Here is a 19579-nt window from a genome sequence, read left to right as displayed (position 1 = left end):
GTTCAAGGTGCTCACCACACATCTAGATAAATTCCTTGAGCGATCCAATTTCCAAAATGGTGTCACTTGTGGGGGGTTTCCACTATTTAGGCACATAAGGGGCTCTCCAAACGCGACATGACGTTCGCTCTCGATTCCAGACAACTTTGCGTTCAAAAAGTAAAACTGTCCTGATTCCCTTCCGAGCCTTGTCATGGCCCCAAACAGTAGTTTTCCTCCACATATAGGGTATCGGTACTCATGAGAAAATGCACTTGCAGCTGTATTTGCCGCAAAAGGAGGCTCTACAAAGTACTGACTCTAGAGGGGTCAATACTTATGCACACTGAAGTTTTCAGTAATTTTGTCTTATTTGTTGTTTGCTTCGAAATAATAAGAAAACAAAATGATCACAGTTATAAGCATGTTCTTAACATAAACTGATGTAAACCCTCAAAAAAAAACAACATTGAAATTCTAGTCAAGGAGGATGAATACTTTTGCAAGCCACTGTAGTATAATGCTCCCTCTGCCCATATATATATACTGTATATAATGTAATGGCGCTTCAGCCCCTCTGTAGTGTGTTAGATGTGAAGGTTTGAGGAAAGTTCAATATGGATGTGCTGTTCGAGGAGTTTGGATTAAGAAGTAATGATATGAGACAATTGCTGGATGTAGAGGTTGGGTCAAGGGATGGTTTCTTAAGAATTGTCATAATTGTTGCTTGTCTGAAAGCAGAAGCAAAGACATCAAAGGTTAAAGATAAGCTGAAAAGATGGGTTACGGCTGGGATTAAAAAGGGTGGTGAATTAAGGTGGATCTGAGGTGGGATAGAGTCAAGCGTGTTAGTGGTGAAGTGTGACGTAAAGAGAAAATCGGCAGCTTTTTTTCAGTGATGGTGGGAAAGAAAGTTATGGGGAAGGGTATTGGTGTGTTATTCAGAGGGGCTGTGGTAGTTGAACATTGAAGGTATGATTTGGTCAATCTTGTTTTTGAAGTATGAGGCACATTCTTCTGTAGAAATAAGGGAGAACAGAGTTGGCAATTGTGAATGGAGTAGGGAATTAAAAGTGTTGAATAACTGTTTGAGATTATGGAATAGTGACGTAATGAGATTGGTAAAGTAGTCCTATGTAGCAGAGGTGAGGAAGGATAGAAGTTCATGAATAACCTTGAGTTTGCTACAGACAGGTAAGGAGGTAATCTTTTTATTTATATAGCGTCAACATATTACGCAGAGCTTTACAATTCAGACAAATTATTGGCAATGACCCCATTGGGGCTCATAATCTAAATTCGCTATCAGTATGTCTTTGGAGTGTGGGAGGAAACTGGAGAACCCAGAGAAAAACCCACGCAAAAACGGGGAGAACATACAGTGGATATGGAAAGTATTCAGATCCCTTTAAATTTTTCACTCTTTGTTTCATTGCAGCCATTTGGTAAAATTCTAAAAAGTTCACTTTTTTTCTCAATAAAGTACACTCTGCACCCCATCTTAACTGAAAAAAACAGAAGTGTAGAAATCTTTGCAAATTAAAAAAAGAAAAAAACAACTGAAATATCACATGGTCATAAGTTTTCAGACCCTTGGCTCAGACACTCATATTTAAGTCACATGCTGTCCATTTCCTTGTGATCCTCCTTGAGATGGTTCTACTTCTTCATTGGAGTCCAGCTGTGTTTAACTAAACTGATAGGACTTGATTTGGAAAGGCACACACCTGTGTATATAAGACCTCACAGCTCACAGTGCTTGTCAGACCAAATGAGAATCATGAGCTCAAAGGAACTGCCCAAGGAGCTCAGAGACAGAATTGTGGCAAGGAACAGATCTGGCCAAGGTTACAAAAGAATTTCTGCATTACTCAAGGTTCCTAAGAGCACAATGGCCTCCATAATCCTTAAATGGAAGAAGTTTGGGACCACCAGAAGAATTCCTAGACCTGGTCGTCCAGCCAAATTGAGCAATTGTGTGAGAAGAGCCTTGGTGAGAGAGGTAATGAAGAACCCCAAAATCACTGTGGCTGAGCTCCAGAAATGCAGTAGGGAGATGTGAGAAAGTTCCACAAAGTCAACTATCACTGCACCCCTCCACCAGTTGGGTCTTTATGGCAGAGTGGCCCGACTGAAGCCTCTCCTCAGTGCAAGACATATGAAAGCCCACATAGTTTGCTCAAAAACACATGAAGGACTCCCAGACTATGAGAAATAAGATTCTCTGGTCTGATGAGATGAAGATAGAACTTTTTGGTGATAATTCTAAGCGGTATGTGTGGAGAAAACCAGGCACTGCTCAACACCTGCCCAATACAATCCAAAACAATGAAACGTGGTGGCAGCATCATGCTATGGGGGTTTTTTTCAGCTGCAGGGACCGGACGACTGGTTGAAAGAAACATGAATGCGGCCAAGTACAGAGAGATCCTGGATGAAAACCTCTTCCAGAGTGCTCTGGACCTCATACTTGGCCAAAAGGTTCACCTTCCAACAAGACAATGACCCTAAGCACACAGATAAAATAACAAAGGAGTGGCTTCAGAACAACTCTGTGACCATTCTTGACTGGCCCAGCCAGAGCCTTGACCTAAACCCAATTGAGCATCTCTGGAGAGACCTGAAAATGGCTGTCCACCAACGTTCACCATCCAACCTGACGGAACTGGAGAGGATCTGCAAGGAAGAATGGCAGAGGATCCCCAAATCCAGGTGTGAAAAACTTGTTGCATCATTCCCAAGAAGACTCATAGCTGTACTAGCTCAAAAGGGGGCTTCTACTCAATACTGAGCAAAGGGTCTGAACACTTATGACCATGTTATATTTCAGTTTTTCTTTTTTAATAAATTTGCAAAAATTTCTACATTTTTGTTTTTTTTCAGTCAAGATGGGGTGCAGAGTGTACTTTAATGAGAAAAAAAATGAACTTTATAGAATTTACCAAATGGCTGCAATGAAACAAAGAGTGAAAAATTTAAAGGGGTCTGAATACTTTCCTTACCCACTGTACAAACTCCTTGAAGATGTTGTACTAGGTGGGATTTGAACCCAGGACCCCAGTGCTGCAAGGCTGCAGTACTAACCACTGAGCCACTGTGCTGCCCATTGCATGGTTTCTAAAAATGTTTGAGAAATAAATATTTGCAGAGTGTTGGGTGTTTGTCATTAGAAAAGGAGTAATGACTAAGGAGGAATCACTGTGAAGGCATATGCGAGCATGCTGAACTAGTCTTAATTGTGGATTAATAAAAAGGAGGTTGTTCTTACTTTCTGTTCACTTCCAGTACATTTCTAGCTGCACTTTTATTTTCACATGGGTTGCTTTGGCAGCCCCAGTTCTCAGGATCGGTGGGGTTCCCAGCAGTCATACTCCCAGTGATCAGCCAAACGTAGAGAAGGGGATAACTTGAGAATACCCATTTGTTGTAATTTATCTTTTTTAACATGTACCACAACCTTAACTAATGTTTTTTTTCTGCTTTTTTTTCAGGTCGGCTCACATCATCTTAAGATTACCAGAGGTCTTGAGGCCAATGCACCTGCTTTTGACAGGTAGAACATTTTCATAACAGATGATGCTTCAATTTTAAATGGAATCTGTCACCCCCTGGGCGATATCAGACCTCTAATATAGGCATAGAGGTTATAGAAAAGTAAATCTATACATACCTGTATGGCCCATAGTAGAGGTCTGATTTCAGAGTAAAGTGTTTTTATAAAGTCTGTTTTCCACAGGCTTGGCGTCACCCGGACGCCAAGAAATCCCCGCCTATCTGTTTAATATTCCCCGAAATCCCTGCCTTTATGCTTAGTTACCATATCCCCCCCCCTCCCCTGCACATCACTGGGCACTGTGACGTGCACTGTGCTCCCTGACTTCCTGGGCATTTACAAAGTGCCGCTCACATACACCGCGCTTTGCTTCCTTCCAGCACCAGGCGCCGGGGAGCCATTGTCACTTCCTGGCGCCTGCGCAATAGAACCCTGCGGTGCAGAGCACAGAGAGACTGGCCGGGATGAAGCAAAGCGCGCTGTATGTGAATGGCACTTTGTAAATGCCCGGGAAGTCAGGGAGCACAATGCACGTCACAGGCCCAGTGATGTGCAGGGGAGGGGGGAATATGGTAACTAAGCATATAGGCAGGGATTTCTGAGAATAATAAACAGGTAGCCGGGGATTTCTTCACGTCCCTCAGACGCCAAGTCTGTGGAAAACTGAGTTTATAAAAACACATTTCTCTGCAGTCAGACCTCTGCTATGGACCATACAGAAATGTGTAGATTTACTTTTCTATAACCTTTATGCCCATAGAGGTCTGATATCTCCCAGGGAGTGACACATTCCCTTTAAAGGGAATCTGTCACAAGGTTTTTGCTTAACCATTTGAGAACAGCATGATGTATGGTATAAACCCTGATTCCAGCGATGTATCACTTACTGTGATGCCTGCTGCAGTTTTGATCAAATAAGTTTTATCTGCTGCAGATCCATTTGTTCTCTGAATACTATCCCGCCCACACCACTGATTGACAGCTTTCTGTGTACACCGTTCATAGGCAAAAAGCTGCTGGTTAGTCGTGGAGGCAGGGTTATATAGAGCTCATGAATATGGAGGACTACATGACAACAACTTTACCAGTCCTCCTGTGATAAACTTCTGCTGATAAAACAGTGATTTTTATCAATACTACTGAAAGCAGCCCAGTAAGTAACACTAGAATCAGGGTCTCTGTCTCCACATCATGCTGCTCCCAGATTAGGTGGCAAAAACCTTGTAGTAGTTTCCCTTTAACACGCTTGTATAAAAACAATATAACTTAGAATCAGAGCAATTTTAAGGGTAAGGAACACGAAAACTTATGTCTAGGGCATCAGAAAGGAGGAGGTGGCACTTAACTAGTTCATTCATTTTGTTTTTTCTACAAATGTAGTTGGACCCTGCTGCCAAATAAACTTTTACAATTTTGTCAGTAAGGCCAGAGTCATAAGACGGCCGAGTGCTGTGTCATAAAACATTGCATGGAAAAAAAAAGCTGGGGAGCAAAAGAGCGCAAAATAGGGTCTTAACTGGTAACAGAATTGGATGTGAGAAGGGGAGTATTACTCTCACCTGATGGAGTTGCTAATTTGCAACATTTTTAACGTATGAAACAGCTGCTGCAGGACACGGGTCGAAAGGACATCGCTTACTATGGGAAAGCTCAGATCTGCTATTATTTTCTCATGCAGCATGTTGCGATTGGCAGCCAGACTAGGCTCACATGCACTCATACAAGTCTATGGGTGCGAGTGAAACATCAAACTGCAGTTGGATGTCATCCTAGTGCAGTCCAATATACGCCGAGTCAGGTAATGGAGGAGATAAAGAAATTGCTTTCTGCTCTTGTATCAAATGCTATACACTTGTCTGTTTCCAGCCTAATGCTGTGTGTCCGCGATGAGTTTTTGGCACTGTATTTTTGCTGCGTCAAAAATGCAGCTTCTTACAGTTCTGCAAAGTAAATCTCATGCCCTTTGTGCTTTTTTTTTTTTCACTCAGCGTAAACTGACCTGTAAACTGACCTGCAGTTCGTGTTTCAAATCCTCAGCATGTCAGTTTCTCTTGCTAGTCTTAGATGTGGAAAATATGCAGGTAAAAACACACATGCATTTTTATTGTTTCCTAAGCAGAAACGCATCAAAAACGCATGAAATCCACATGTATCAATAAAGTTTTATCAAAGCCAAATACCATGAAGTATGAAAAACTGAAGTGTCAAAAACGCGATAAAAACACATGTCAAAAAACGCACTCAAAAACGGAATGAAGAAACACAAGTACCCTAATTTACTTAATATGTGCATAAATGGTGCAGAAAATGTGCTACATCAATTTGTTACACGTGTCTATGTATACACTGCTCAAAAAAATGAAGGGAACACTGAAATAACACATCCTAGATCTGAATGAATGAAATATTCTCATTGAATACTTTGTTCTGTAGAAAGTTGAATGTGCTGACAACAAAATCACACAAAAATCATCAATGGAAATCAAATTTATTAACCAATGGAGGCCTGGATTTGGAGTCACCCCCAAAATTAAAGTGGAATAACACACTACAGGCTGATCCAACTTTGATGTAATGTCCTTAAAACAAGTCAAAATGAGGCTGAGTATTGTGTGTGGCCTCCACGTGCCTGTATGACCTCCCTACAATGCCTGAGCATGCTCCTGATGAGGCTGAGTATTGTGTGTGGCCTCCACGTGCCTGTATGACCTTCCTACAATGCCTGGGCATGCTCCTGATGAGGCTCAGTATTGTGTGTGGCCTCCACGTGCCTGTATGACCTCCCTACAACGCCTGGGCATGCTCCTGATGAGGCTCAGTATTGTGTGTGGCCTCCACGTGCCTGTATGACCTCCCTACAACGCCTGGGCATGCTCCTGATGAGGCTGAGTATTGTGTGTGGCCTCCACGTGCCTGTATAACCTCCCTACAACGCCTGGGCATGCTGCTGATGAGGCTGAGTATTGTGTGTGGCCTCCACGTGCCTGTATGACCTCCCTACAACGCCTGGGCATGCTCCTGATGAGGCTGAGTATTGTGTGTGGACTCCACGTGCCTGTATGACCTCCCTACAACGCCTGGGCATGCTCCTGATGAGGCTGAGTATTGTGTGTGGCCTCCACGTGCCTGTATGACCTCCCTACAACGCCTGGGCATGCTCCTGATGAGGCTCAGTATTGTGTGTGGCCTCCACGTGCCTGTATGACCTCCCTACAACGCCTGGGCACGCTCCTGATGAGGCTGAGTATTGTGTGTGGCCTCCACGTGCCTGTATGACCTCCCTACAACGCCTGGGCATGCTCCTGATGAGGCTGAGTATTGTGTGTGGCCTCCACGTGCCTGTATGACCTCCCTACAACGCCTGGGCATGCTCCTGATGAGGTTGCGGATGGTCTCCTGTGGGATCTCCTCCCAGACCTGGACTAAAGCATCCACCAACTCCTGGACAGTCTGTGGTGCAACGTGACATTGGTGGATGGAGCGAGACATGATGTCCCAGATGTGCTCAATCGGATTCAGGTCTGGGGAACGGGTGGGCCAGTCCATAGCTTCAATGCCTTCATCTTGCAGGAACTGCTGACACACTCCAGCCACATGAGGTCTGGCATTGTCCTGCATTAGGAGGAACCCAGGACCAACCGCACCAGCATATGGTCTCACAAGGGGTCTGAGGATCTCATCTCGGTACCTAATGGCAGCCAGGCTACCTCTATGAGCACATGGAGGACTGTGCGGCCCTCCAAAGAAATGCCACCCCACACCATTACTGACCCACTGCCAAACCGGTCATGCTGAAGTCTGTTGCAGGCAGCAGATCGCTCTCCATGGCGTCTCCAGACTCTGTCATGTCTGTCACATGGGCTCAGTGTGAACCTGCTTTCATCTGTGAAGAGCACAGGGCCCCAGTGGCGACTTTGCCAATCCTGGTGTTCTGTGGCAAATGCCAAGCGTCCTGCACGGAGTTGGGCTGTGAGCACAACCCCCATCTGTGGACATCGGGCCCTCATATCACCCTCATGGAGTCGGTTTTTAACAGTTTGTGCAGACACATGCACATTTGTGGCCTGCTGGAGTTCATTTTGCAGGGCACTGACAGTGCTCCTCTTGTTCCTCCTTACACAAAGGTGGAGGTAGCAGTCCTGCTGCTGGGTTGTTGCCCTCCTACGGCCCCCTCCACGTCTCCTGGTGTACTGGCCTGTCTCCTGGTATCTGCTCCATGATCTGGACACTACGCTGACAGACACAGCAAACCTTCTTGCCACAGCTCGCATTGATGTGCCATCCTGGATGAGCTGCACTACCTGAGCAACTTCTGTGGGTTGTAGAGTCCGTCTCATGCTACCACGAGTGTGAAAGCACAACCAACATTCAAAAGTGACCAAAACATCAGCCAGAAAGCATTGGTACTGAGATGTGGTCTGTGGTCCCCACCTGCATAACCACGCCTCTATTGAGGGTGTCTTGATAATTGCCAATAATCTCCATCCTTTGTCTATTCCATTTGCACAACAGCATGTGAAATTGATTGTCAATTAGTGTTGCTTCCTAAGTGGACAGTTTGATTTCACACAAATTTGATTTACTTGGAGTTATATTCTGTTGTTTAAGTGTTCCCTTTATTGTTTTGAGCAGTGTGTGTGTGTGTATGTGTGTGTATATATATATATATATATATATATATACATATACATACATACATACATACATACAGTATATATGAGTGTATAGATATATATGTATGTATATACAGTGGGCACGGAAAGTATACACCCCTTTACATTTTTCACTCTTTGTTTCATTGCAGCCATTTTGTAAATTCTAAAAAGTTCATTTTTTTCTCATTAAAAGGAAACTCTGCACCCCATCTTGACTGGAAAAAAAACAAAAATGTAGAAATTTTTGCAAATTTATTAAAAAAGTAAAACTGAAATATCATATGGTCATAAGTATTCAGAACCTTTTCTCAGACACTCATATTTAAGTCACATGCAGTCCATTTCCTTGTGATCCTCCTTGAGATGGTTCTACTCCTTCATTGAAGTCCAGCTGTTTTTAATTAAACTGATAGGACTTGGTTTGGAAAGGCACACACCTGTCTATATAAGACCTCACAGCTCACAGTGCATGTTCACTTGCCTTCTGTGAGATACAGATCACAGACCACCTTTCTCTTTGGCTCCAGCCAGACTAATAAGCAAGTTCCCTACTATCCACCTGGGGCTCTGTTAAACACTCCCTGTCTCCTGTGATTGTGTTAACCCCTCTAGTTGCTGGATGCTTCTGAAGCACAACACTTCCTGTCTCTTGTGACTGTGATAACTCTTATAGTTACTGGATGCTTTTGAAGCAACAGTACTACTTCTGCATGTCACACTTTTCACTCCTTTTTGAATGTCGTCCTTGACATTTTCCTTAATTGGTCAATCTGACCAATTCTGAGACAGTGGTGAAAGTTGAGTAACTTTATATACAAATTGGCATTGTAAAATTGATAACCTATTCTTATGACCTTTTTCTTATAGGATTCCTGTAAGAAATAAACAATTAACACAAATAAAACAATCAGCGTCTCTTCAGCTGGAGCTTTTCGTACATCTTCAACCAGCTCTCTCTCTCTCTAAGCCTTAACAGTTCTTTGTTTCTTCAAAGTCTGTTAAGGAAAAGCAAAGGATGAAAACAAGTCTTTCCACCAGGCAACATCTTTCATACTGCCTCTCGGTGGTGAATACCACTCAGATCGGCTTAACTGGTCGGCAAGCAGAGATGCCTGTTTCCAGTCAACAGTCCTTATCACTTGACTCGGTTCACCAAGTGTCTCGCACGTCAGCATCACGGGCCTCCTCACTTGTCTAGTCTGCATCCTCCTGGTTGGTTGTTCCTCAGATACCATGGGTTCTTCTGTCACAGAAGTTTCTTCTGTCACACTCATTTCCCGTGCTTCCTCAGATGCTCTTGGAGCTGCCTTTGTAAGTTCCTGTACTTCTCCTGAATCGTCTGTTTCCGCACGGTCTGGTAATTCCGCTCCTCCTGAGTGTCGATCGCTCTCTTCAGGGGCTGGTGTTCGATCATCAGATCTAAATTGGACTTCATCTGTTCTCCTTGGTACAAACTCTGGAGCCTCAGGACTTAGTTCACTCTCCTGAGGATGGTACATCCCTCTCCTTGCTGGTCCAAGAAATACAACTTTGTGCTCTTTTTGATCGGAACTATCAAGGTCACTATCCACTTCTGGAGCTTCAGTCTGTGGTCGTCCCTTAGTCGATCTCGGACTATGTGGGTCTACTTCTGGGAAGTCTTGTTGTGGTGGCAGATAATCACAGGGTTGTAGTAAATTCCGATGGACTAGTCTGGTTTTCTTGTCTCCCATTTCCAGTCGGATTTCATACACTCGACTGTCATCAGTTTTCCTCCTTACAACCACATACACCTCGTCTTCCCAGTACGAACAAAGTTTTCCTGGACCGCCTTTCTCACACACATTCTTGACTAGCACCCGGCTTCCCCGTGCCAATTCTGCTCCATAACATTTTCGATCATAGTACTCCTTACTCTTGCTCTGTCTTTGCATAACCACTTTAGACACTATGTTGTATGCCTCTGCCATCCATTCCTTCCAGTTTCGAATGTACACCGGAGTATCTAACATGATGTTGAGTGGCCGTCTTGGCGATCGTCCATACAATAGGAAGAAGGGTGAGTAACCCATTGCATCGCTCTTTGTACAGTTATGGGCATGTACCACTTTTGACAGAGAACTCTTCCAGTCTTCCTTCTTGTCAGCTGTTAAAGTGCGCAACATCGACCATAATGTCCGGTTAAAACGTTCCACTTGTCCATTACCCTCTGGGTGATAGGGCGTTGTGTGGGATCGCAAGAATTTTACGGTACTTTCCTAGTTTGGCAAAGAGCTTGTTCTCAAATTCTCTTCCTTGGTCATGGTGTAACCTCTTAGGGAGCCCAAACCTCAAAGCAAAATCATTGAAGATCTTCTCTGCCGCTGTTCGACCCGCTTTATTGGATAAGGCATATGCTTGAGCAAATCAAGTAAAATGGTCCATCACCACCTAGATGTATTCGTGACCACCCATACACGTGTCTAGATGTAGAAAGTTTATTGAGACCATCTCAAACGGATACATAGTTTGGATGTTGCCCATAGGTGCCCGGGTTCATATGTTGGGATGTTTATCTTTCAGAGACCCACACTCCCTGGTCATGTACCTCTCAATATCTCTCTGCATGTATGTTTACGGATCAAATTTGTTGTCCTTTCCACTCCCAGGTGTCCCATATTTTCATGGAGTTCTTTGAAGACCAACCTACGGAATACTCTGGGTAGTACCAACTGCCGGTTTTGTCCTCCTTTACGATACAGGATACCGTCTTCACTGAGGTAGAGCTTCCTCCACTCTTTAATTAAAACAGATACTGCTGGTGACTGTCTCTCTCCCGTTTACTTGGAAACCGATTTTGGTCCACATAAAGTAGTATTCTACCAATTATTTGATCTTCCCGTTGTGCTCTGCGGATTTTTCCTTTTGGTAGTTGTTGATTGGATAGGGGGTGATCTTGTTCTCTCGCTTTTATGGTGGTTTCCACCGTCAATGGACACCAATGGTATGTCTTCCTCTTGATAAGCTTGTACTGCTTGGGTAGTGCTCTCAATTGCTTCCAGACTGACTTCCTCCAAGCATTCTTGCATGGACTCCTCAGGCTCTAGTGGAATTCTCGACAGTCCGTCAGCATCCACATTGCATTTTCCTGGCCTGTACTTGATGCTGAAATTGAAGTCAGCTAGATCAGCGACCCATCTCTGACCCGTTGCATTTAGTTTGGCTGTAGTGAGGATATAGGTCAAAGGGTTGTTGTCAGTGTATTCTTCGAACTCTTTGCTGTAGTAGACATAATCTCTAAATCGTTCACAGATAGCCCATTTCAATGCCAGGAACTCCAATTTTCCAGAATGTAGATCGTAATTCCTCTCGGCGTCTGTCAACATCCTAGAACCGTAACCGATAGCTCTCAATTTTCCATCTTGATGCTGATACAGGGCAGCTCCAAGTCCAACCTGAGAAGCGTCACAATGAAGAACAAATGGTAAGTTGCAATCAGGATATCCCAAGATGGGTGGTTTTACCAGGTAGTCTTCTAGTTCTTCCAATACCTCCTGGTGGTCTGTCCAGGGAATGGGCTGTTGGGACGAAACGGCATTGTTTCTTTTAAACCCGGTCCTACCTGCGTTCTTCTTTTTCTCTGTGGGTGTTGTGGACTCTGACCCCCCCAAGAGGGGGGTATAGTTGGGCCGCAATCGTGGAGAAGTTCCGAACGTACGTACGATGGTAGGAGAGGAATCCTAATATCTCCCTCAACTCTCCGACAGTAGAGGGCCGCTTGTCTTTTAAGGCCAGTACCGGAGCGATATCTGCTGGGTCCATGGTACAGTTATATGAATAAGTTTGGGCACCCCTATTAATCTTAAGCTTAATGTTTTATAAAAATTGGTGTTTTTTCAACAGCTATTTCAGTTTGATATATGTAATAACTGTTGGACACAGTAATGTTTCTGCCTTGAAATGAGGTTTATTGTACTAACAGAAAATGTGCAATCTGCATTCAAACAAAATTTGACAGGTGCATAAGTATGGGCACCTCACCAGAAAAGTGACATTAATATTTAGTAGATCCTCCTTTTGCAAAAATAACAGCCTCTAGTCGCTTCCTGTAGCTTTTAATGATTTCCTGGATCCTGGATGAAGGTATTTTTGACCATTCCTCTTTACAAAACAATTCCACTTCAGTTAAGTTTGATGGTCGCCGAGCATGGACAGCCCTCTTCAAATGATCGCACAGATGTTCAATGATATTCAGGTCTGGGGACTGGGATGGCCATTCCAGAACATTGTAATTGTTCCTCTGCATGAATGCCTGAGTAGATTTGGAGCGGTGTTTTGGATCATTGTCTTGCTGAAAGATCCATCCCCTGCGTAACTTCAACTTTGTCACTGATTCTTGATCATTATTGTCAAGAATCTGCTGATACTGAGTGGAATCCATGCGTCCCTCAACTTTAACAAGATTCCCGGTGCCGGCATTGGCCACACAGCCCCAAAGCATGATGGAACCTCCACCAAATTTTACTGTGGGTAGCAAGTGTTTTTTTTGGAATGCTGTGTTTTTTTGCCGCCATGCAGAACGCCTTTTTGTATGACCAAACAACTCAATCTTGGCTTCATCAGTCCACAGGACCTTCTTCCAAAAAGAAATTGGCTTCTCCAAATGTGCTTTTGCATACCTCAGCCGACTCTGTTTGTGGCGTGCTTGCAGAAACGGCTTCTTTCGCATCACTCTCCCATACAGCTTCTCCTTGTGCAAAGTGCGTTGTATAGTTGACCGATGCACAGTGACACCATCTGCAGCAAGTTGATGCTGCAGCTCTCTGGAGGTGGTCTGAGGATTGTCCTTGACTGATCTCACCATTCTTCTTTTCTGCCTTTCTGATGTTTTTCTTGGCCTGCCACTTCTGGCCTTAACAAGAACTGTCCCTGTGTTCTTCCATTTCCTTACTATGTTCCTCACAGTGGAAACTGACAGGTTAAATCGCTGAGACAGCTTTTTGTATCCTTCCCCTGAACAACTATGTTGAATTATCTTTGTTTTCAGATCTTTTGACAGTTGTTTTGAGGAGCCCATGATGCCACTCTTCAGAGGAGATTCAAACAGGAGAACAACTTGCAAGTGGCCACTTTAAGTAGCTTTTCTCATGATTGCATACACCTGGCTATGAAGTTCAAAGCTCAATGAGGTTACAAAACCAAAAAAAGTGCTTTAGTAAGTCAGTAAAAAGTAGGTAGGAGTATTTAAAACAAGAAAATAAGGGTGCCCATACTTATGCACCTGTCAAATTTTGTTTGAAACATTTTCTGTTAGTACAATAAACCTCATTTCAAGGCAGAAACATTACTGTGTCCAACAGTTATTACATATATCAAACTGAAATAGCTGTTGCAAAAACACCAATTTTTATAAAACATTAAGCTTAAGATTAATAGGGGTGCCCAAATTTTTTCATATAACTGTATATCCTTCTCCGGACACAATTTTCCCTAGAAATCGGTCTTGCCTTTTGAACAGTTCACACTTCTTTGGGGTCAATTTAACTTTGTGTTGTTGATACCGTTGTAGTATGGTCCTCACGTGTTCAACATGCTCCCGGAAGGTTTTGCTGTGTACCACTTTTACATTCAAGTACGGCTGGCAGATTTCATCCCTCAATCCTTCTAAACAGGTCTCCATGCTCCTCTGAAATTCTGCTGGAGCTGAACTGAACCCAAACGATATGCGGATCCACTCATATAACCCCCACGGTGTGATGAATGCTGTCAAAGGTTTAGTGGACTCTTTAACAGACCCTTCATAGTATGCTTTACCCTGATGGAGGACAGAGAACCAGGTACTTGCTGATAGGTTTCGATGTGACCTAACACAGTCTTTGGATCCAGTCTAATTTCATTTTTCGTAGTATTCATCACCGGTACTGTCACTCGAGCAAACCCACCAGTAGTGCCTGTAAGCACAGTCTCACCTTGAACTAGGCCTTCTGGAAGTTCTGAAATATCTTTTGGCTTGAACAGTCGTTTCTCGAATTTTCTTTACTCTATGAATCACATTTTCCGCCACAGCGTTGGGTATGGCAAGCGATGTGGCAATTGCATCCACCACCAGCGTCCTTGACTTGTGTTTCGTGATGACCTTACTGATTATATTATAACCCAGGATAGGATCCTCCACATTGTGATTACTGGTCACGAGAAAAGGTACCAAAAGCTCAATGGTGTTGCTATTCTTCATGGCCCTCAGTTGGAAAGTCACTTTCACCCAGCCTATGAAAGGGATTTTGGTCTGGTTGGCAGCTTTGCTGTGGAGTTCCACTGGTCCTAAGAGTTCTTTTAGCGACTGAAGGCAGGTATGTGGCAGGTAGCGCCTTCTTCATTCTTTATTTAAAAGGCTCGCATGGGCTCCTGTGTCCCACAGTGCTTTTACCAGGAGTCCATCTAGCTGGCAATGTATAAAGCACCTTTCACCGATTAGGCTGGTGAGCTTTCTTTACTGACCAAAGAAAACTCCTCCCAGGAGTACATCGTTTGACCTCTGCACTGGGCATTAAGGAACTGATGTCCCTGTCTATCTTGCAGCTGTTGTAGACAGGAACACATTTGGGGATAGTACTAATGCTGCCTTTTTACCTCATGCACCGTTCTGGGGTTTGGTGAGATTTGAATCTGGGGCCTCCTTCGTGTCGCGGTTACCAGTCGCCCCACACTGTCAACCTCTTGTTTTTTAATACAAATGACCGTGACCATTAGCACTCCCTGGCATAATATCCTTCCTCACCACATCTTAGACAGTGGACACATACCGCACTCTGATTTGTTGAACGGCACTCTTCACAAGCCGGGTATCTTCTGTTTTGGAACCCACTCCTGGGTCTGAGGGATACAGGTTCTGGCCTGGAACAAATCAACTTTTTCACCTCAATCAACTCAGTTCCCAGTTCTCCTATTACTTACTCCCAGTCAGCGCTGGTGGTCCTGTTTTGTTGGTGATTTAATGTTCCCTCTCGGAGGTGGCACTTGAGGGTCTCCATGATGATCTTCAGACTGGCCACCGGGGGTCTCCAACTTCAGCTGACTCATTTTGGTGATTTTAGGAGCAGAGCCTTTCTTTAACTTCTGTTCGCGCTCTGACTCCAAACTAGCTTCTTCATTCATTTTTTTCAATTAGGATTTCGTCCAGAATGCCAGGATCTTCTAGGTACTGTTTCAGCTGCAACTTGATGTCTTTGCTGATTAACCCCGTTCCCAATGATCTCAAGAACTTCTTCTGGACTAGTCCAGCATCAAACTTCTCTTCCGCTTCTACATCTCTAGACGCAAACAATCGTCTACAGTTTATCCTTCAGTTCAATTGCTCTGAACTAGAAACTTTGGGGTGATTCATTATTTTCCTGTGAGATGTTAATGAGTTGGTGAAACAATTCTGAAGTACTCTCTTCTTTACAGTGCCCTTTTAAAATCATCTTCAGCTGTTGCAAGGTCAATTGACTCTTCATTTCTAGCATACTATGGGGGTTCAGTCCTGGGCTGATCGCTTTCACCACCCTCTCAACGATCTCATCTGGCTGGTAGCCTTTCTGTAATCCTGCTTCGATCTAGTGCAACAAGTTCATATAAGACAGTTTCTCTTTCTGTTCACACTCTCCAAACTGTCCCAGGATCTTGAATTCTTTCTTTATGGTGATTTATGGTGTTAGAGAGGACTGTCTTCCTGTTTTATCTAACCCGAGCAGGTTAACGGTTCTGTCTGAGTCTGTCATCCGTTCAGAGGTTTTGGTCGATTCCAGCAGGGCTGTTGATAGAGCTTTGAGTTGTTCTTTCAATTCCTGTAGTTATGTCTGCAGACAGAGATTCACGTTTTTGGTAATTGGTGCCGCCCCTCCATCCTCCAACTTCAACCCGGTTAGAAACTGTGTTAGCTCCTGGAGGAACGTCCCCATGACGTCCTCAACTTCTTTCTCCCCCAGCTTATCCATTTTTGCATTAATGCCAGCTAATAGTTTCCTGCGGTTGTGTGCTTTAGAAATCTGTACTTCTGACATCTTTATATGTTCTGCTACTGCTCTCAATTCTTTACAGGTTAACTGAAGAAGCAGCTCACTAATTCGTCCATTTGTATTTCCACATCCACCAATGTTACACGCACGCCGCTAGGTTCAGATAGAGCGTGACTGGTTTCATAAATTCGTTGGAATCCTGGGGGAATCGTTACCCAGGGCGACCATAGGCTGCTGCTTCTCTGAAGCACACAACAGATTCGATTTCTGACTAAACACATCTGACAAGGGTCTGCATAAACAGTTCAACAGTGGAGTCTAATCAAGTACGGCCAGTACCGTTTAACTCTTAGACTGTGGTGAAGCCTGTTGCTTCACTCTGACCCGTGTTTATCTTCCCTCCTGACCTGAATTCTGTTTACTTAACTTTTGTGAGATACAGAACATACACACCACCTTTCTCTTCGGCTCCAGCCAGACACTAAACAACTTCCCCACAATCCCCCTGGGGCTCCTGTCTCCTGTGACTGTGTTAACCCCTCTAGTTGCTGGATGCTTCTGAAGCACAACATTTCCTGTCTCTTGTGCATGTGTTAACTCTTATAGTTGCTGGATGCTTTTGAAGCAACAGCACTGCTTTTGCATGTCACATATGGTTCCTAACCATCAGGATGCCGGGAGCAAACCTTATTGTTGCGCACGCCGGAGGTCACTGGAGCGGAACTCACAGGGACTCCCTGGCGCCTGCGTACTAGAACACTGCAGGGATCTACAAAACTAAACTGCATGTCACAGGCCACTGTGACGTGCAGGGGAGGTGGGGAATATTGAAATGAAGTAGGTGGGGATTTCTTCGTGTACCCCGGAAGGCAAGAGTAAAAAAACTGATTTAATAAAAAGACTTTTCAAAGCAACTTAACCTCTAATATGGGGCATACAGGTATGTGTAGATTTACATTTCTATCACCTGTATGCCCATATTAGAGGTCTGATAAGTTCCAGGGGGTGACAGATTCCTTTTAATTAATTGTTTATTTTTTTTTATAGTGCCATCATATTCCGCAGCACTTTACAATTTTAGTGGGGACTTGTGCAGGCAATAAAGATATTACAGAATAAACATAACTCAGATACCAAAAGGAGTGAGGGCCCTGCTTACAAGCTTACAATCTTTGAGAAAATAGGGGAGACAAGAAAGGTAAATAGTAAAAATGTGCTTATATTGTACGGTACAGATGTAATATACTAACTAGCGTATGCACATAACGCTGGATAAACCAGTCACCAGACAGTATGTGTACAGTATAGACACAGAGGGATATAAAGTGCAAGGATGGTGTGTGAACAACTGCTACGAGGGTCATAATTTTGTAGATAATTTTGTATGGGCCAAACGGGGATGGTTAAATAAGGTGAGGCGATAGACCAGTCTAAAGAAATTCATTTTTAGGCCACTCTTAAAACTATGGGTATTGGGAATTAATCAAAATGTCCTGGGTAGTGCATTCCAGGAGAGAACAGTGTCATTGAGCCCGATGGAGCAGAACATAGTGAGGAGTAGCTGGTGATTCATAGTATCAAATGCTGCAGGGAGTAGTGACCATTAGATTTAGCGGTTAGTAGATCATTAGAGACTTTAGTGAGGGCAGTTTCAGTAGAATGTAAAACGCGCAAACCAGATTTTAAAGGGTCGAGAAGAGAGTTAGGTGAGAGATGGCTGATTAGACTGGAGTGGAGCAAGCGTTCCAGGAGTTTAGAGATGAAGGGAAGATTGGAGACAGGTCTATAGTTAGCAGCGCAGTTCTGGTTGAGGGATGCTTTTTTAAGTAGTGGATGTATGCTGACATGTTTAACTGAGGAGAAAAAATACCAGATGAGAGGGAGAAAGTAAAGGGAACTTGTCACATTTTTAGCAACTAAACTGTCCCAAGTGTGTTGTTAGTGATGCAATGTGCATCACTAACACCTTGTTTTTAATCAAAACGGCACCATAATCATCACAAAAAATAACTTTCTATAGTTATATAGTACCTTCTCATTCAATCACAGGGGTGGGCTTCATTTTCTTTCAGTCACGGGCTCGTCACATTGTCAACGCCCATGCACTGTGATTGATGTTCCGGGAGCGCGGACGTCATGGGAATCCGCTTCAAAATCCGACGCCTGCACAGTGTAGAGCTTCTCCTCGCGCTTGTGCAGTGTCCAGCTTATCCCCGCGCATGCGCAGTGAAGAGCGGCTTCACAACGCATCACTAACACACTTGGGACAGTTTAATTGCTAAAAATGATGTAACAGGTTCCATTTAAATATTTCAGTTAGGTGAGTGGTGACAGCAGGGTTAAGGAACTGGAGGAGATGTGAGGGAATAAGGTCACTGGTGCAGGTAGTAGGGTGAGAAGATGCAAGGAGCCTGGTCACTTATTATTGCGTGACTGGTTCAAAGACAGAAAATGAGCAAGATGTAGTACAGGAGGGAGGAGAATGCATTAAATTAGGGGATTGGGAGAAAATTTCCTGTCGGATATGGTTACTTTTTCTTTGAAATAATTGGCCATATCACTGATGGTGGGGGCCTGCACTCTTGGATTGAGGAGATAAGTGAAAAGTGTCAAAGAGTCGTTTAAAATTACTGGATAGTGAAGTGATGAGGGTGTTGCAGTAGCTTTGTTTGGAGAGGTGAAGGGCAGACTTGTATGTTTTAAGCATAAACTTATAATGGTTGAAGTCATGAGACAGATTGGATTTTCTCCACAGATGTTCAGCGCACCTGGAGCACCACTGGAGAAAATGTGTTTGAAGTGTGTGCCAGGGTTGTCGCCATCTGTGTTGAGTTATTCTAAATGTAGGAGGTGCAGCTTGATCCAGGGCACATTGCAGTGTTTCATTATAATGTTTCAGTGCAGAGTCAGGACATGAGAAGGGGGAGATTGGGGCCAATGATGACTGCAAATTCTTAATACGTTTCTGGGTGTTAATGGTACGTATATTTCTATATGTATGGAAAGTGGAGGTGTCCTGAGCGGGGTGACAGAGAATGAAAGAAGGCTGTGGTCAGTGAGAGAAAGAGGGGAGTTAGTAAAGGCATACACTGAGCAAAGCTGGGAGAAGACCAGGTCCAGCGTATTTCCGTCTTCATGTGTAGGAGAGTTGGTATGCTGTGAAAGGCTGAAGGAGGAAGTTAGCAATTAAAAGGTGGTAAGCAGATGAGGAGAGGGGATCACCAATGGGGATGTTAAAGTCCCCCATGAAGAGAGTGGGGATGCCACAGGATAGAAAGTTTGGAAGCCAGGTGGCAAAGTGATCCAGGAACTGACGTGTGGAGCTCAGAGGGTGATACACAACCGCCAATCGCAGGGAGAGGGGCTGCTAGAGTCTGACAATCTGGACCTCAAAAGAAGGGAAGAAAACGGAGGGTAAAGGGGGAGGACCTAAAAAG

The 19579-nt window shown here is 44.0% G+C and overlaps 1 protein-coding gene across 1 annotated transcript in view; it reads left to right on the top strand.

The window, feature by feature from the left end:
* SYNJ2 (synaptojanin 2) overlaps positions 1-19579 on the top strand; it is a 573751-nt gene that overhangs the window by 251298 nt on the left and 302874 nt on the right. Inside the window, exon 6 of the mRNA XM_073671522.1 lies at positions 3471-3532. Within this exon, the coding sequence (XP_073527623.1) occupies positions 3471-3532 (62 nt within the window). The remainder of the gene's footprint in view (positions 1-3470; positions 3533-19579) is intronic.

Source organism: Phyllobates terribilis, unplaced genomic scaffold, assembly GCF_046119375.1.
Source record: "Phyllobates terribilis strain yellow unplaced genomic scaffold, ASM4611937v1 Scaffold_3__8_contigs__length_932513732, whole genome shotgun sequence".
Classification (NCBI taxonomy): Eukaryota; Metazoa; Chordata; class Amphibia; order Anura; family Dendrobatidae; genus Phyllobates; species Phyllobates terribilis.
The sequence above is the reverse complement of the archived record's forward strand: the minus strand, read 5'-3'. Positions and strand labels throughout refer to the sequence as shown.